This window comes from Fistularia commersonii, chromosome 32 (genome assembly GCF_037954325.1).
Source record: "Fistularia commersonii isolate RoL2024-O1a breed Wild chromosome 32, RoL_Fcom_v1.0, whole genome shotgun sequence".
NCBI lineage: Eukaryota > Metazoa > Chordata > Actinopteri > Syngnathiformes > Fistulariidae > Fistularia > Fistularia commersonii.
In genome coordinates this window covers 3,118,863-3,136,486 of record NC_141315.1, presented here as the reverse complement: position 1 = coordinate 3,136,486, position 17,624 = coordinate 3,118,863, and the positions used below count along the sequence as shown (strand labels likewise).

At 38.2% G+C, this 17,624-nt stretch overlaps 2 protein-coding genes across 5 annotated transcripts in view; both read left to right on the top strand.

Annotated features, from left to right (window-relative positions):
* Positions 1 to 7,074, top strand: part of LOC147215145 (zinc finger protein 385C-like) — a 58,535-nt gene extending 51,461 nt beyond the window's left edge. For 3 of the 4 annotated variants that reach the window (XM_086139408.1, XM_086139407.1, XM_086139410.1), the window contains 5 exons: positions 1,553 to 1,730; positions 3,731 to 4,063; positions 4,961 to 5,163; positions 5,652 to 5,750; positions 5,898 to 7,074. In XM_086139408.1, coding sequence (XP_085995534.1) covers positions 1,553 to 1,730; positions 3,731 to 4,063; positions 4,961 to 5,163; positions 5,652 to 5,750; positions 5,898 to 6,128 — 1,044 coding nt within the window. In that variant the 3' untranslated portion in view covers positions 6,129 to 7,074. The remainder of the gene's footprint in view (positions 1 to 1,552; positions 1,731 to 3,730; positions 4,064 to 4,960; positions 5,164 to 5,651; positions 5,751 to 5,897) is intronic. The other variant, XM_086139409.1, reaches the window with a different exon arrangement.
* A 1,602-nt stretch (positions 7,075 to 8,676) lies between these two features.
* Positions 8,677 to 17,435, top strand: LOC147215144 (dnaJ homolog subfamily C member 7-like). The gene is made up of 15 exons (XM_086139406.1): positions 8,677 to 8,695; positions 8,998 to 9,073; positions 10,785 to 10,873; positions 11,561 to 11,685; positions 11,789 to 11,902; positions 12,026 to 12,100; positions 12,767 to 12,885; positions 13,224 to 13,377; positions 14,082 to 14,246; positions 14,656 to 14,747; positions 14,835 to 14,908; positions 15,005 to 15,151; positions 15,229 to 15,384; positions 15,966 to 16,040; positions 16,133 to 17,435. The coding sequence occupies exons 2-15, from the start codon at positions 9,003 to 9,005 to the stop codon at positions 16,168 to 16,170; spliced, it is 1,494 nt and encodes a 497-aa protein (XP_085995532.1). The 5' UTR covers positions 8,677 to 8,695; positions 8,998 to 9,002; the 3' UTR covers positions 16,171 to 17,435.
* The last annotated feature ends 189 nt before the right edge of the window (positions 17,436 to 17,624 follow it).

Below are 17,624 nucleotides of genomic sequence, written 5' to 3'. Positions count from 1 at the left end.
TTAAGCACAACTATAATCGTTTCTCATTGTGTCTTCAAAAACAAACAGGACTAAACAGCAGAAGAGACGCACAATAAGATGCAACCATTATAATGTTGGCTTTAGAAACCAGTGTCTCAGGTCACTGTGTCAGTCTCAATGGATCGCAAATATCCCGCTGCATTCTGGTGTTAGTTTCACTCACAGGTTTCAAACATCCAAGTCCTGTTGCACCTGCAGTAAATGCCATCTCGAGAGTAGAGTTACAGTAAGTTTAAGCTTGTTTCAGCTCTTACAGATGGTAAACGGAGTCTTGAAAATTGGAAAAGAGACAGTTGAAAAGGGGCTGCAGGATATGATATGCTGGGGGTTGGGGTATTTGATATTCTGGGATGTAGTCATGGCGCAGCGATCTCTCCACACAAGAAGTAAATTATAATCAAAAATTAAAGTAAAAAGCATGATTCCCAAGTTGATATTTTATTGCTGTCCATCTGTGATTGCGAGTAGATAAGTATATTTCCCTCAGTCCATGGTTCAGTGTTACACTATCCAAGAGGCCAATATAACCTTACATGTAAATTTGGTAAACACCATGAACATTTTAATGCATTTTATACTGAATTTCAATGAATCGCCAATGGCATCTTCTGATTTTTAATGCAGAGGTAAATAATGTTGAAAATTAAAGCCAAATAAATGTACAAGGGCAATACCATCACTGAAGATATACTCTTTCAGGACAAAGAAAATATTATAATATCCCTTAGAAACATTAACAGTATATGATATTTGGGCAGGACTGCTTTGAGAAGCCATTACTATGAATATCTCAAAGGCTTTTCTTGCTACTATAGAATTTACTTGATTAATTTAACCATTTAATTTGCTTCTGTATATCTACTACTATATACTTTCATATTTTCATGGCTGTTATAAGAAAATACAATATGACTGTTATAAGAAAGTTAAAGTTGAGAAAACTGTCAATCACTTGCCAAGTCATCTATGTGCCAAAAGTTAAGTCTGTTATCATAGATTATATTTGTGGTTTAGAGATGTCTTGGGGTCACTGTTGGTGAAGTTTTATTTGCTAGAAACATATCTGTTTTTGTAAAGAAAATCTGGCTTCACCTTCAGCAATTCAGAGACATATTAGGATCCAAAATATGCACATGTCTATAGCCAAACTGTCAAAATATTGTTTTTCTCTTCACAAAGCAGCTCAGGGGTCATTCTATCCTTACAGACAGAGGCAATTTTGTGTCACACTGAATCAGTGAAAGGTTAAGCCAATGACTTTTGATGCTACGAGTCCAACTGATGCTCATTTCTGCACATTTTGACAGTGATGGATACGGTGTTGATGTAGCTCTTCCTCAAGTCCAATGGAGGCTATCATAATATTTGCAGTACATACAAATGCCTATGAAACCAGAGGTAGCATAGATGGAAAGACCAGTCAACTGCTATAATAACATCCTTCACTAATTAAATTGTCTGTGACCATATTTCTATATTTTCCTTTGACTTTCCTCTGCATTTTTCAATGTGTGTGTGTGTGTGTGTCAAGACCCAGGCAGAGGCCCACTACAAGGGCCACAAACATGCTCGAAAGTTAAGGGCCTTGGAGACCCAAAAGAACCGGCAGAGGAATGGACACGCTCCTCTCACACCAGGAAAAGACAGAGAAAAAGAGAAGGGGATGATGGGAGGAAGTGCAGCACCATCAGATTCTGATTTAAAAGAAGGTACAAGCCATTTTTTCAACATTGCCCTATTTTCTAAGTAATTAGTGGTAATTGAAGAGACATAAGTGCTTAGGCTTGTAGCTGCCACTCAGGGTTAATTGTTATGTATTACCTGTCCTGCTATCATTGGCCATGCCAGAAGGGTAATTACACCCAGTAAGTCACGAAATCCCGTAAGATGAGAGGCCTTCATGAGCCTGAATGGAGATGCCACCTGAAAACCGGTATTGTTTTTGTTGCTGAGTGAGGCACTGTTTGTAACATATTCAAAATAACTGATGCTTGTACTTTATAGTTTTTAAAAAAAAATATGGAAGCTGTTGGTATCTTTGTGCTGTTGCTCAAGCAGACATCAGTAGACCCACAGAGTACGGAGGATCGGTCCTTGTTGCTAGGCAAAGCCTGACGTCAGCAGGAGCCACTGCCTTTACAAAAAATGAAGGGGGCTAGTACTGAGCCTACAAAACAAACTTTGTAAAAATAAAGTAATGTCAACATCTTTCTATTTATTTCTAAAACAGGGGTTTTTCCTGTTAATACTGGTCACATTTAGAATGTTATGTATGAAATATTGCTCTCCAAAGTTTTTGTCACTGTGCCCAATATATAAGACAGTAAATCAATTTTCAGCCAATAAAACTGGCAGACTAAAACGGTTAGGTTTACCGGAGGCAAATAGTAAAACAAATAAAAACTAAACAACATGGCCATCAAACTTATTGATTTTAATTTAATTAATGAAGAGTTAAAGTTTCAACGGTTCTTGGCAGATGCTTTGAAATCTTTTGTCTAACCAGCAATTATGAATTCAAAAATATCCCAATTTAAGCATAGGACAACAGTTCTTTTGTCGTTTATTTTCAAGTTGCATTTTGGACTTTATTTCAGCTTGACTGTCTAGGCTTTTTGACCAATTGCTAATTTTCTTCTCTGGACTGTTTGAAAACTGATGTATTTTAGTGTAAATATCAATGCCTGTGAGGTCCTTCTACAGATAAATGTATGTGAACAACTCTGGGTATAAATTGATATACCTATACAGCATTAATTGCAGTGTGTATGTTTTATGCACTTCAGTTGCTTAATGTTCATAAATTAATGGAGAAGAAACTGAATATATAGTGCAAATATCCTTAATGGTATGATAGTATTGTGTGCTTTAATTTTAATGGTATATTGTATCTATTAGTTTTCTTGTGTTGTAGCCAAAAACGCTGATTTGACTAGGTTCTCAGTTTTTATTTCAGCCACTCGGCATGACTCCAATTTTCATCATTTTCATCATCTTCTAAGTCTTTTTTGTGCTCTGTCTCGCTTTCATTTCCATTATTGATCTTCCCCCCACAATTTTCTCCTGCACGTATCAATTTTCCTCTATCCACATAATGAGAAGTTTTTTACTTTCAGCAGTTGCCATGGTTGTTGATTGATGCGACAGAGGGAACTTCACAAAAGGGAGGAAACAAATGTAGAGGAGATACAGGGACAAAGGAGGGAAGATTGATGGGAAGAAAAAAGATGCAAAAGATATGATGGGGAGATTAAAAAAAGATGATAGAGCATGAAAAGAAAAACAAGTTATAATATAGAATGAAAACATAATTCCAGATTTGGTTTGGTAAAAAGAAAAAATTAAAACAAAAGAAACGGTACTCAAAAAAACTGATGAGAAATCAAGGACCTTTCACAGGATAACAGCGTTTGGACTTCATTGTCTAGAATATATGTCTGGTACATTACATTAAAGTCATTTGGCAGACACTTTTATCCAAAGCGACTCACAAGAAGGGCAATTCAGTCACCAAAGATCCGAAGTACCAGTAGTCGGAAGTCAGAAGTGACCACTCAACCAAATGGCCATCTCAGAACTATATACATACATACATATCATCTTTTTTTTTTTGGCGGGGGGTTGGGAGCTAAGTGCGATTAGTAGGGTAGTGCTTGGTGAAGAGATATGTTTTCATGTTTTATTCCTATGCCATTTTATTTTTCCTAAGGTCGAAGTACCCCATCGCAGCCTGAACAGCTTCAACTAGAAAATGGTCAGGGGAGTTCCCTTGCATCCTCTCAGTCCTCGTCCACAGACTCCACTTCTCTGCATTCTCCTCAGCAGTCCCCACGAGCCTCCCCTACCTCTACACTCTCTGTGGAAGGCTGCAGCCCGGCACCAACTCCAGCACCTGACCTTCAGGGGACCTCCACAGGAGGTGAGGAGGAGGTGGTGAAGGTTGCGGTTAAGGAGGCCAAGACCAACAAAAAACAACACCTCCACTGTCCCACATGCAAAGTGACAGTCAATTCCAGATCCCAGTTGGAAGCTCACTGTAGTGGTATGTACATATTACTGCAGATCATGAGTTACCATTGCAAGTCACTTGCACTTTAATCCTTTTTGTTAAAATAACCTCCAAAAGGCTAATGTATTTGGCCCGTTATCAAACTGATTGAGCACCTCATGCCATACTGTGACTCTGCTTTACTTTGTCTTTTTTAAATGCAAAAAAAAATTACTTCAGACCATTGCCTCTCATCTTCATACTTCAAAATTTGAGCACCAAATGGAATGGTGGAAACACCATTCCAATCTTTCATACTCATATGATACTTATCTCTCTATAAGGGAATTTTTTTCTGTTTGACAACTTTAAAAAAGCCAAATAGTGGGATCTGATAACAGTTCATTAGTTCATCACTCAGAAGCTTTAAGATACTTTCTATCTTTTTAGAGGATATCACACCAAAGCTACAATGAGAGAGTTTTCTCCTTCTCTTTTCTTTCCTTCTAATTTCATTATCTCTTAAACAGTTGGCTTCCATGGAGCCACGTTATTTTCACCAGAAAGGTCTGTTCTACCTCAGCGCTAATTGCTTTCAAACATGACTTTCATGAATGATTGTCATTAATAAATTTAAATATTCAGTCTCCTCAGCACTGCTTACATACCACAATGTACTTTTAACTGGTTCCTCCAATCCTCCTCTCCTCAACAATAGTGCGAATATGTTCTGTTGTACATATACTGTATGTATTTTCTGTATGCTAGAGGAATATGCTCCATTTTTTCAAACTCAGTGTGATGATCTGAAAGCCCAGTCAGATACTGTAGCAGTTGAATCACTGCAATATTGAGATCATTGAGTCCAATCCCTATTCTGCTCTTCATCAGTCTATGGTGTTACCTGGATGTTGCAATTCTAACACTGGCCCATCTGATTGGCTGGATCAGGTTCTAAGCACAAACAGATGCTGGATGGTCAGAAATGCAGTCAATCACATCGTCGGGTGAAGATGGCATCTTCGCCCAGGCAAACCTGCAGAATTAAGCAGCGAATGGGCAGCAAATCCAGAGCAGTAGTGGGTGTCAGCAACCAGCCCTTTCACTGTAAACTGTGCCAGGTGTCTGTTAACTCAGAGACACAGTTGAAGCAGGTAAGCAAACTTTGGTATAATGTGAAGTCTTGTGCGTTGAAAAACACTGTATTTTGTCATGTCCCAACAAGCCATTTTAAAAATGTTATTTTTAAGTTATATGACAAAGTTAATTGATACCACCAAGGAGCTCCACTGAACGCCACAGGAGGTCTTTCCTACCTGAGGCTATCAGACTTTTTAATTCCTCTTCCCTCAGCCGCAGGGAATCTTCAAATCTTTGTACTTAAGACCTTAAAACACTTGATAGCCTTAACCTTGACAGTTCATATTTTATTGTATTTCTTATTCTCCCTCCTTCCTACTATTATCTATTATTGTTATGTTTTTGCTTGAAACTCTGGCACAACAATTTCCTTCGGGATAAATAAAGTTGTTCTCATCTCATCTCATAATATGTCAACATCCAAGGAATATTAAAGGTGTGATAACTAAAATAACAAAATACTTATTTATCAAACAACTGCCTATCCTTTTTTTTTTTCTAGCACATGAACAGCAGGAGACACAAAGAACGTTTGGCTGGGAAGCCAATCAAGTCAAAGTTCACACCCTATAATAAGATACAACCTGGTGCTCTGCTAGCGGTAAGAATTTATCGCACACAGTCGCGTTTTCATCATCACAGAAGACTTAATTTCATTTTTTGGAGCTAGACCTAAATGTAACCATAATAACATCTTGATTAACTTTTTTAAGTATATTTTGATTGTGTCTCTCGTCTTTGGTTTCAGACTAAACTGGCCTTGCAGAAGCACCTGTCCAAGACCCTGCCGGCAGGGTTCTTGACCACCCCCCTCAATCCAGCTACCTTGTGCACCATGGCAACTGGCCCACTGGCACTACGGCTGCCCCAAGGGCCAACGACCGTCATCCAGGCTCCCTTAATAAGCCCCAGTCTGTTCAGACCGGCCCCAGGACCTCTTAGGGCCTCTCATGCACCCATTATCTTCTCACCTTATTAGCAAATTTGCCAAGTTAAGCAACAGTATACTTAAGCTGGACTAGAAGAGGAGTTAAACATGTCAAGACAAAGCAGTGGACCCCAGGACACTAGCAGTCTTACAGCAATGGTGGTATACAGTCAATGGTCACTGTGGCATGCTTAGGTCACATGGACAGTGATAACAATCTGCTGGTATGGATTGAGATGACAGAATTGACAGACCTGAGTCTCACCCTGAAAAGGGAATGGATCGTCACTCAGCTGTTCCTTTCCCCCAAAAAGTTGTTGAGTGCATGTCCTCTGGGGGTCTGAACCCCTTTTGGAAGCCATAATGTTAAGTAATATTTTAGTATAATTCATATAAATATAGTAAACAATACACTAGTGTGTGTAAATGTAACGTGTTTGTTGCCGAAATTATTTGCATTTAAGAGCAATCTAGTTGTAATTTTGGGAGGTCAAATGACATACTTGTCATGTTCCTGCTTTAGTTTCCATTAAAACCCGAAAAGAAATCCAGATAGTGTGGACTCAGCATACAACTCCAGCTGTTAAGACAAAGGAGATGATCAGGACTTTGTGGCATCTCAACATATAAAAGTTTTTACAGTGACATGGAAGCCTTAAGAACCAATTGTAAGTTCTCTCCAAAGGTCACATTTTTTGTCTTTGTCTTTCGTCTATTTCTGTCTGTCTTTCTCTGTCTGACATATGAGGAGACAATCAACCAGCACCATGATACAATGCCAAGAAGATTCATAATAGATATTACATGTTGTGCTTACAATGGGGGGGGCGGTATATTTGAAAGTTATAAAACTGGAAAACATATATCTTTTACATGAGCCATTTTAAAAATTATCTTCAGGTGTTAGTGAACTGAATATGTTGAGAAAATTTGCACAGCTTGATGCTTTTTGTGCAATATGATGTGGCAAGGCAATGTGTGCTATTTCCCCTAAATCATCTACCAACATTTAATAGGTCTTTGACGTTGATTTCACTCATCTGTCTTACGCCTGATTTTATTGAGGAATATTAAAGGAACATTTTATTTTCATTAAGAAATGTCATTCCCAACTGATTGTGCAGAATCATCCTAAGCAATATGTATGTATATGTTTTGAAGTGTCCCACAGTAAATTGATGACTAGTGTAACTGTGCATTAATCGCAATAATATAATGTGCTAAAATATGCTGTATTCTATATTAACTTATAAATTCCACTCTTTTTACATAAATTTTGTTGTTGGCATTTGTTGTTTTACTCTCACAATATATTTTATTTCCAGTGGCTTACTGGTTTAGTCATGGCCAATAAATTGTTTAGATTCTTTGGTCAGTGGACAAATATTCCACATAATTCTGTGGGTATGATGTGTATACACACACACGCACACACTGATAAAGAATCACTGAAGTTCTGGCAATTACCACAAAGGAAGGTTAAGTTTTTCTAGATAATAAGCAGAAACTGTGAAACTATGGTTGGAAGTAGTAAAAGTAAAATCATACAGAGACTAGAGTTCCCCCTAGTGGGGTTTTACCATAAATTCAAAACCTGTGGGTGAGTAGATGATGTCATATAGACTCATATGACATCACTCTATATTAAATAGAACCCACAAACCATTCACAGTAGAATAACAGGTGTCACACAGAGAGCACATGGTGTTAAAGTTGAAGCGCAGTGAACTGCTTTTGACTATTGACGCTTGTCTTTTTTAGATACATGCATAAACCAGCAATGTGCATACAACATTGGAACTTGGTGCAGTCGTGTGCTATAGGTAGAAAACTAGTATGGAATTGCGTGTAAAATAAATGCTATGAGTCCTTGTTTTTTGGGTTCTGAACCCGCTGCTATTTTCTGGGACCTGATACAAAAGGGAATCTTAAGACCAACAGTAGTAACAAAATCTTAATATCTTTTTTAAAGAAATTTTTAAATTTCAACTTACGAACTCAAATGCAGTCTACTGATAACCAGCTTGTCCATTTCGTAAACATGGGCTCCATGAGTAGTAAGAAAAATACTATTCATTTCCTGGGAAACACACCATGCTTCCCAATCATTCGTTAAGAAACACGTCACAATTGCTGCCAGTGTATAGTCCCAAGGCTCAACAAAGACGTTCCTGATTGGTTGAACCTCGGCGTTAACTTGGAAAAGTCAGTTTGCATTTGTAAAGTTAGCGAAGAATTCAATATATCCTTTCTGTGATTTATATTTTCAAAGGATGACATATATTATATAAACATTAACTCCCCCTGTCGTGTTTTACCGATTAAATGAGAAACTGTTAGACGCATTTTGTGATTTTTCGTGGTTATGTTGTTCTATTCTGTTATTTGCAGAATTCTGCCAGTACCTGTTCATTGCAATACTATTATCATGTGTCTGGAATCGAATATTTTATTATTTAGAGTTCCCACTCACTTATTATCACGGTTCCTCATAACACTAAATTCACTTCCGGAATAACTGCCGGTGGGCGTGGCCGACTACAGGGGCAAATTCAGTTTCTAAAATGACAAATGTAACAAATAAATACGTGATGATCAAAAACGTGTTCGAATTCTAGGTAAAAATAGGCAAAATATTGTTGTTGTTTTTTTTCTTCTTTTTTTGAAAGATTTGCTAAAGTCTAGATATCGTTTAAAGAATGTTGGTTTTGAAAACGCAATCGAAAAGCAAGCAAACGTTGCCTTTGAAATCATTTTTGCACCTTAAGTATGATAATTCGGTCCAACATTCGAAGAAAAGACGTCGAGCCTTGGATGAAAGCGTCTCTATTCAGCGGTCACCCGGTTTCTCATGACCTTAAAAAATGCTACTGGCTAGTCGCGAATGACGTCTTCTGTTTCTGCCCGTCGTCCTTTCCAGAAAAAATGGCAGCTGTTGACATCGACGTGCCGGTAGCCGTGGATTCACAAATCCATCACGAAGATGATCTGGAACGGTAAACGCACTTTACATTTGTCAGAGTGCTTCATCGTCACAATCTTGTTAAACGTGAAGTATTGCATGAGCCGATAAAGAGTTACCTGTTAGGATCCGAGACAGAATGGCGCTAAGCCTTGGAAACAGGCTAACCGAGTTAGCCGGGCCGGGTCGACGGCGGGACAGTTCGTTAGCTCGTGGATTCCGATTTTCAGAAACCTTCTGAATTCACGCTGGTTAATATATCAAACTCTAGCGCCCTTTGAATGGGGAGAGAGAGGGACAACGATGGGTAACGTACATTTAAGAAAATAATAGCCCAAACTTTCACGATTTAAATTTATTTTGATATTTTGCGAATTTTATGTTAAATTATACACGTTTAAGGGGATTATTTGTTAAAACGAAACAAGTTGTCTTCGCGAGTTAGCGCACCGTGCGCTTTCGAGAAAGTTCCATCGTCGTTACTTTGATGAATCAGCCTCGGCCGGTACGGGCTGTGTGTCGATATTCCAACATTTCCTCGCCGGTCTTGATATTAGCAAATGTACAAATAAGTCAAATGGCATACATTAACGATTCATGGTTCTAGTTATACAACTCAATGACGAGTGTTGAGGGCCCTTGCCACAGTTTAGGAAGGACTCTGAATATATTGTGTGGTCAAACGGTGCTGTTCTATTGTTAAGGTAAATTGTCCACGGTGTGGAAATAAATCTACGGCATAAAACATGCATCTGATTTGTAAAGGCGATTTGTAAATAGCTGTTCTTGGGCTGAGCTTGACGAAAGTGACATGGGCCAACGGCAAAGTCCTGGACGCATGGCTCTCTGAGACGCCCGGATTATTGATCGGCGATAAATGGAAATAAAGCTTTATTGCGATTTGAGATACAACTTTCTTTTATTGCCTTATCTAAGTATTTTTCATCATACAATTGTCCTTTAAGATAAGATAAGAACAACTTTATTTAACCTAAAGGAAATTGTTGTGCCAGAGTTTCAAGTAAAACATAACAATAATAGATAATAGATAATAGATAATAGAAGGAAGGAGGGAGAATAAGAAATACAATAAAATATAAAGTGTCAAAGTTAAGGCTATCAAGTGTTTTAAGGTCTTCAGAGGTTGGATTAATAAAAAACAGCTATCACATTGTTATTAATTAATGTCTTTTTGGGTTGGGAATTTAGTCAAGTTATGCCAACGGGGTAGTTCTACAGCAGTTGTTTCTGTGCAATTTGAATGGCCAGTTTTGGTCTTGAACGCCAGTCACCCGACATACAGCTGCAGTTGGTAAATTTCCAAGCAATGTGTAGGGCAAGGGCTTGTCTGCACTGTGCATTCCCATCTCTGCTGTCCTACTTTCTGATGTAACGTGTCATAGTCCTTTCAAACACCTGCTCAGAAGAAACTCCTTGATGGAAAGAAATTTGTAATAGCACTCAAAGTGATCATGTCTCAAGACTGGTCTAAAGAAGAATCCATCAAATTCATATTCTTTCTGACAAAATCTCAAGGGACAACTTCTTATGTAACATGAAAAAGTCTGTTTGAGAATGGTCTCACTAATTGAGTTAAGGTGCTTCGAAAGATTAATAGTCCCTGTGATGTTATTTATTGGTTTATTTGCTTATTTTTTTAATGCCTCTACAATGCCTTATTGTATTTCTTATTGTATAAACCATCTATTCTATCTTCACTCAAGTCTCTGTTTTTCCCTCTCCAGTCAAGCTGAGGGATTTAAAGAGCAAGGAAATGCATTCTACAGCAAGAAAGATTACTCTGAGGCTTTTAACTACTACACCAAGGCCATTGGTAGGATTACCATTCACCTCTTGTTATTGCTGTATATTTTATATTTCGAGTGCAGGCACCAAGCAAAAAGATCTGATGTGCATGAGGTACTGATCAATTTGTTGTGAAGGCACTCCTTGTTTCATTAACCCTAGTTCTGCCAAACCCTCCGGGAAAAGGTCATCAATTGATTTAAAACACTGAGGCATAACCCAAAATGGAAAGATACACATATTATTACAGATTTATATCTTTAGGAGAAACACATACTTTACCAATATTGGTTAGATCTTAAGGCCAAGGGGGGGATGAGGCGCAGGAGGTAGAGCAATCGTCTTTGGAGCAGAACATTCCTGGTTCAATTTCCGGCGATTTGATTCCTCCTAGTGCGTGGAAGTATTGTTGAGCAAGACACTGAACCCCTAACTGCTCCCCTGGTGCTGGTGGACAGCAGCCTACTGCTCATGGTTCATCCATGATGGGTTAATTGCAGAGAATGAATTTCCTCACAGGGATAATAAAGGATAAATTATTATTATTATTACACTTGAATATTGTTAATTTGTTTTTCTCTTGATTGGTTGTCATTGAGCTTTTTTTGTTGTGAACTCATTTACATCTCAGCGCTAGTGGTGATGAGACACAGATCTTTATCTGCTATTTCTGTATAAATTGTTGTAAAAATAGTCACGTGTCTCTGTTTCTCAGAATCGTGCCCCAAAAATGCCAGTTATTATAGCAACAGGGCAGCCACACTAATGATGCTGTGTCGCTTTCGGGAAGCCCTAGAAGATTCCCAGCAAGCAGTGCGCCTCGATGACTGCTTCATGAAGGTCAGCTTTTAAAAGACTCTGCCACTCTGTTGTGTCCTGTACTTAGATTCTAGCAGTTCATATCTTGACCGTTGTCCTAATAAAGAAGTGTTTCCCCCCTCAGGGTCATTTGCGTGAGGGCAAGTGCCACCTGTCACTGGGAAATGCCATGGCAGCCCGTCGCTGCTTTCAGAAGGTTCTGGAGATAGAGCCTAGCAACAAAGAGGCCCAGCAAGAGGTAGAATTAATACCAGTGTTTTTTGTTTCATTTTTAGAAAACCTGACCTCACATGACAAGCACAGTTATATTCACATCAGTAAGCTCTTCAAATTGATTAATTTTCTGTTTTTTAATATACAGAATCAGAATGCTGCAACATTACTGGAGTTTGAGCGATGGGCAGATTTCGGTTTTGAAAAGCGTGATTTCAGAAAGGTGACACACACACACGCGCACTCACGCACACACACACACACACACACACACACACACACACATACACTATTAAACGACTATTAAAGCAAACAATTAACCAGCGGATATATTACAGTATACTATTTTTCACAGTAACACAAAGACACCTTAATTGTATGCATCCATTGACCTCAATATTTTATCCACCTTTCATATGCACCCAAATCAAATCCATGTGCTCGTCAAAGCCTTGCTGACCCTTACCTCATGAGGAGATGGTGCTTATGAGAGATTTTCTTTAAAAGTTGTTCCTTTAAAAATGCTGCCTGTTTTGGAGGTCGCAGCAAAGTCATTAGAGTCTTAGTGATCATGGTAGCTGTTTTAATCCCAGCTGAAAGTACACTACGTTGAGAATCCTATGTATTGGGGTAATACGTTTTAGAACTGTTGAAAAGCATCTGTTTACCCCTTAACAGAAACCTTTTTCTTATTAGCAGATACTGTAGTGTCAAAGAAGTCAGTTGGTGTGAGAGAGGAGGATACAGAGAATAGAGTTAGATGGAGAAGGTTGATTCGCTGTGGCGACCCCTGAAGGGAAAAGCCAATAGGAAAAGAAGATGATTTTAGTGTCAAAGAAAGACCAGCAACTGAATATGATCTCCTGCCTTTCCTCTTGTCCTTATCTAGGTTGTGTACTGTATGGACCGGGCTTTGGATCTGGCCTCTGCCTGCCACCGATTCAAAATTCTCAAAGCTGAGTGTCTTGCTCTGCTGGGACGCTACCCAGAGGCTCAGTCTGTTGCCAGGTAGAAAAAAATTTACAATATAACTTTGCAAACAGCTTTTCCCGTATCTTTTCCTTTTCCCTTTTTTTTGCAACTTACATTCACATGACCTAGCTCAAGAAGGAGCTGTGACCCTCATGTTATTCCTTTCCAGGACATAGCACATTAAACTGACACTGTCATATATGGGAAAATACCTCAAATCCATTCATTTTTATCACAATGGCACAGAAATGTACAGAAAAGATTGGCAATCTCATTTATATCCGTGATGTTGTCCATTGCATTGTGTGATTGTAGATGTCCTCATACCAATATGCCACATAATCCAGAGTCTCAAAAAAATACTTCATTTTCAGTGACATCCTGCGAATGGATTCCACAAATGCGGATGCACTGTATGTCCGAGGCCTGTGTCTTTACTATGAGGACTGCATCGATAAAGCCGTACAGTTCTTTGTCCAGGCTCTTCGCATGGCACCAGATCACGAAAAGGCCAGAGTAGCCTGCAGAGTAAGTTTATCTTGTTGTGTTTTTAACACTTTTTGTCTTATTCATAATTTTTCATGACATGATTAATGTTATTAAGACTACAGTTAACTTATTAAAGCAAATAGTGCCACAGTAATGGTCCATTTGCTTCCAAAGGTAGTATTCCCCATTCATCTTCTCAACAAGTATTATCATAATGGACAATAAAGATGGTCAGTCAGTGTTTCTACAAGAGCAAACTGCTTATTTGCAATGCAACGTATAAGTACAACATTTCTTACAATCTAAAAGATCATCACTGATGACAATGATTAATGGAGCTCACTGCACCCCTGGGAAACACCATAGCATCTTGTCTAAAGATTCTCAGTCATTCACTCATTGTACTCCAAAGATGAGCTTGTGTCTTTGCTAATTCACTAAAGCCACACAGCTTTGTAAATGTGATGCAATTCATCTTCTTGATCGGACTTGGTTCCAGGCTAAAAACGCATTTTCAAAAAGCCTATGTGAAAAAATAATGGGGAAAACTATTTGTTAAATCAGAACAGCAAGAAAAAGAATTAGCTCTGTATACAAAAAGAAATGGTGATTTTTTTTTTTCCACACAAAGGTTTTTTTTTTCTAATAAGAATTGTCTTTATTTGCTTTATTTCCATTACCCGAATCCATAAATGCCGCACACAAAAAAACAAACAAACATGGTTTGTTCTCATCCTAATAAGAATGCGAAAGCCTTAAGAGCCAAGAAGGAGGAGGGCAACCTGGCATTTAAGAACAACAACTATGAAGCTGCTTTCCAGCTGTACACTGAAGCCCTGGCGATAGATCCTAACAACATCAAGACCAACGCCAAACTCTATTGCAACAGGGCCACAGCAGGAACAAAGGTAATGAGGGAAAAACTACATGATTAAATTTGAGAACTGAAAGATGGTTCTCAGCTTTAACAGATAATAAAAAGAATGCCAGTACCTTTTTTTTTGTTAAACCCCTTGTCATGTTGCCTGCAGTAACTTCAATAAGGTTTAAGACTCCATATGTCGAAGGACGTATGTAGCTATTACCCAAATCCTTCAATTTTTTTTTTTGAATAGATATTTTGTTTATATTTTAAATTTTCATAATGATAATCTGTCATCAGACATGTGAAATTGATTGTCAGTTTGAAATTTTTAGCCATGGCATACTGCACACTGAACACAAGGGAAGTTGAAATTGTTTTGAAATATTTCTTTAAATTAAAAGATAATATGCCATCAGCTTAATGTTACCATTATATACCACTTGTATATCCAGCTGAAGAAACTTAATGACGCCATTGAGGACTGCACTAGTGCCATCAAACTTGATGACACTTACATCAAAGCTTACTTGAGAAGAGCTCAGTGGTATGTATAAATTGGAAATTAAATTTTTGTCTTCTGCATTGTTGTTGAGAAGCTCATTTTGTTTAACTGACATTATCCAACCTGTAGCTACATGGGCACAGAGCAGTATGAAGAAGCTGTACGGGATTATGAAAAGGTTTACCAGATAGAAAAGACTTCAGGTACGCAGCCATCAGTTTTCTAATATGTAGCCATTATAACCAGTTAGCTAGCACTTTGTCTTAACTGCTTACTGTCTTTTTTTCCACACCGTCTAGACCATAAACATTTGCTGAAAATGGCACAGTTGGAGATGAAGAAGAGTAAACGGAAAGATTACTACAAGGTTCTAGGAGTAGGCAAGAATGCCACAGAAGACGAGATCAAAAAAGCCTATCGCAAACGGGCTCTTATGCACCATCCAGGTAGAAGTCATTATCTTTGCACACACAGAAGATACCAGCAATCAATACTTAAAGTTTATTTACATCTTTTTTGCCAGACCGCCACAGTGCAGCAACTCCGGAAGTACAAAAAGAAGAGGAAAAGAAATTCAAAGAAGTTGGCGAAGCCTTCACTGTCCTGTCTGACCCCAAGAAGAAGATCCGATATGACAATGGTCACAACTTGGCTGATGATGGCTCCTTTGATGGCGGTGGTAAATGCTCAGTTTTGTTTCATATGGAAACTGCAGTTTTTCTCCAGCATTTGAGGCAAATGCATTTAACGTTACCGGTTTTATCTTTAAAGTTGTTTTCACACAGCTGTTGCAAAGTCTACCCCCCAGACTAGACTTTTTGAGCTATAGTTGATATGATATAGCATGTCATCAGAATACTGACATGAAAGGACATTAAAATTGATCATTAATATCACCAAGTCCCACTTCAAAAAATATTACAAACGGCAAAACGAATGCACAAAGAGCCTTTGTGCCAAGATGTGTAGGTCTCTTAATACACTCATGCGCACTATTTGTCCACTCAGAGAATTGTTGAATCCAAACTTGCGTTCTCATTCTCGTGTTTACAATTTACTGGTACCTCTACCTTTGGTAAACTGGTTAACTTGTTGCCAAAAAGTTACCAGTTGTCAGCTATGCCACTCTATTCCTGGTTCTGTGAACGATCTAAAGGTAGAATATATACTGCAATATAAGTATGTTTGTCTAGCAGCATGATTCATCAAGGTAAATTGTACACCTGCTAATCCTGCCATCTTAATTTCTCTTTGTCTTAGATTTTGATGCAAACAACATATTTAGGGCATTCTTTGGGGGCCATGGTGGCGGATTTACATTTGATTCCAGTGGAGGTATGTTAAGCGACAATTACTTTCCTTGAAATTTCAGAACAATTTAAGCATTGTCTGCCACATAATCATATATTCTCCCCCCCCACTTCAAGATTCTGGGCCTGGAAATTTCTTCTTCCAGTTTGGTTAAGTCGAAGAAGCATGCAGCATATTGCACCACAGAAGTCAAGTTAACAAGTTGGACCCATGATCATGCGGCGATGCTCATACTCCAGAGAGTCTCCCAACCTCATCCAGATAAATATTATCTTACCTTTATTAATGCTAACAAAAAAATTAGATTATTATTCAGGGGCTTTGATGATGAATTAATATCATAGTGGGTTTTTAAGTCCCATTTGTCAGCAGTTGGAATTCTCTGATGAGAACACCTCCCATTAACCCTAAATTTGTGAGGCCACCTCTGCGGCGATAAAGTTGATAAGTAGTATGAATTTGATTGATGAAACATAATGAGCCATTGTTAGGGCACACACCATAGCTCAAGATGTTTTTTGTTATGATGGCACGTCATTTTGTCATTGTGGAAGTTCCATGTCAGCACTGACCTCAGGACATTTCAACAAGGACAAAGCTGGTATCTTGTCAAGTTTTCCAGGATTTTAGTGGCTCATTTGCCAAATACAGATTCAACCTGCAGGGTTTTTTGGTCCTTTTTCCATGCTGTGTTGTATATTTGACTTGAATGTAAAGCCCTTATGTGTCCATATTTTTTTTTCTTTATCCATTTGATATTTATTGTACTGTAAATTCTACTATATGCAGCCAGTGTATACTGTCTTCCTCCTTTTTATATAAAAAACATGTTAATGTTTTAAACTTTGTTCTATATAATGTGCAAACTTCTTCTAAACAGGCTCAATTAAGACTTTACAGAACTGTGGGAAGTACTTTTAAAGTTGTTTTTTTTGTCTGCTTGGCACTGATCATACCTCTTTGCTGTTGTCCTTTTCAAATTAAGTGGTGCCTTACCAGAATGAGTTGATAAAATAATCCCTTTTCGCTTAAAATTGTTTTCAATTCTGTGAAGCAAACCACATCCCAATTTGTAAATGTTGCATTTTCACATTTCTTTTCACACATGGCTGTTATTTTTTTTTGTGGAAAGTCCTTTATGCCTGGCCTGTAAAATCATTTTTAAAAGTGCTAATGAAATCTATGTCAAACATGAAAGCCTGAAGGTTTGTTCATTGGTCACACCTAGTTGTAATGCATGTTGGATCAGTAAAGTCCCTTCCCAGACTTGTTCCACCTGTTTAAAGGGGTGCAGATCACTGACTGGAAGCTTCTAGTAATCGCGCTGTCATTGATCCATGTAACGTTTTTAAAATGTCACAGTATTGAAAAGATGCTTTTCTTATTTGAAAAAATAAAGGCTCATCTTTTGCCATGTTATTTTACATCTCTATTGAATGGAAATTCCAATCATGTAGGTATGAAATATACGCCGAGCATCTAACCGCACACTAACCTTTCAGTGAACAACCGACCTGTTGTGTTAAAATATAGCACTTTAAATAAACAAGGTTACAGTTAGTGCCCATTTCAATTGGATTTTCGTGAATATTAGAAATCCAAACAATT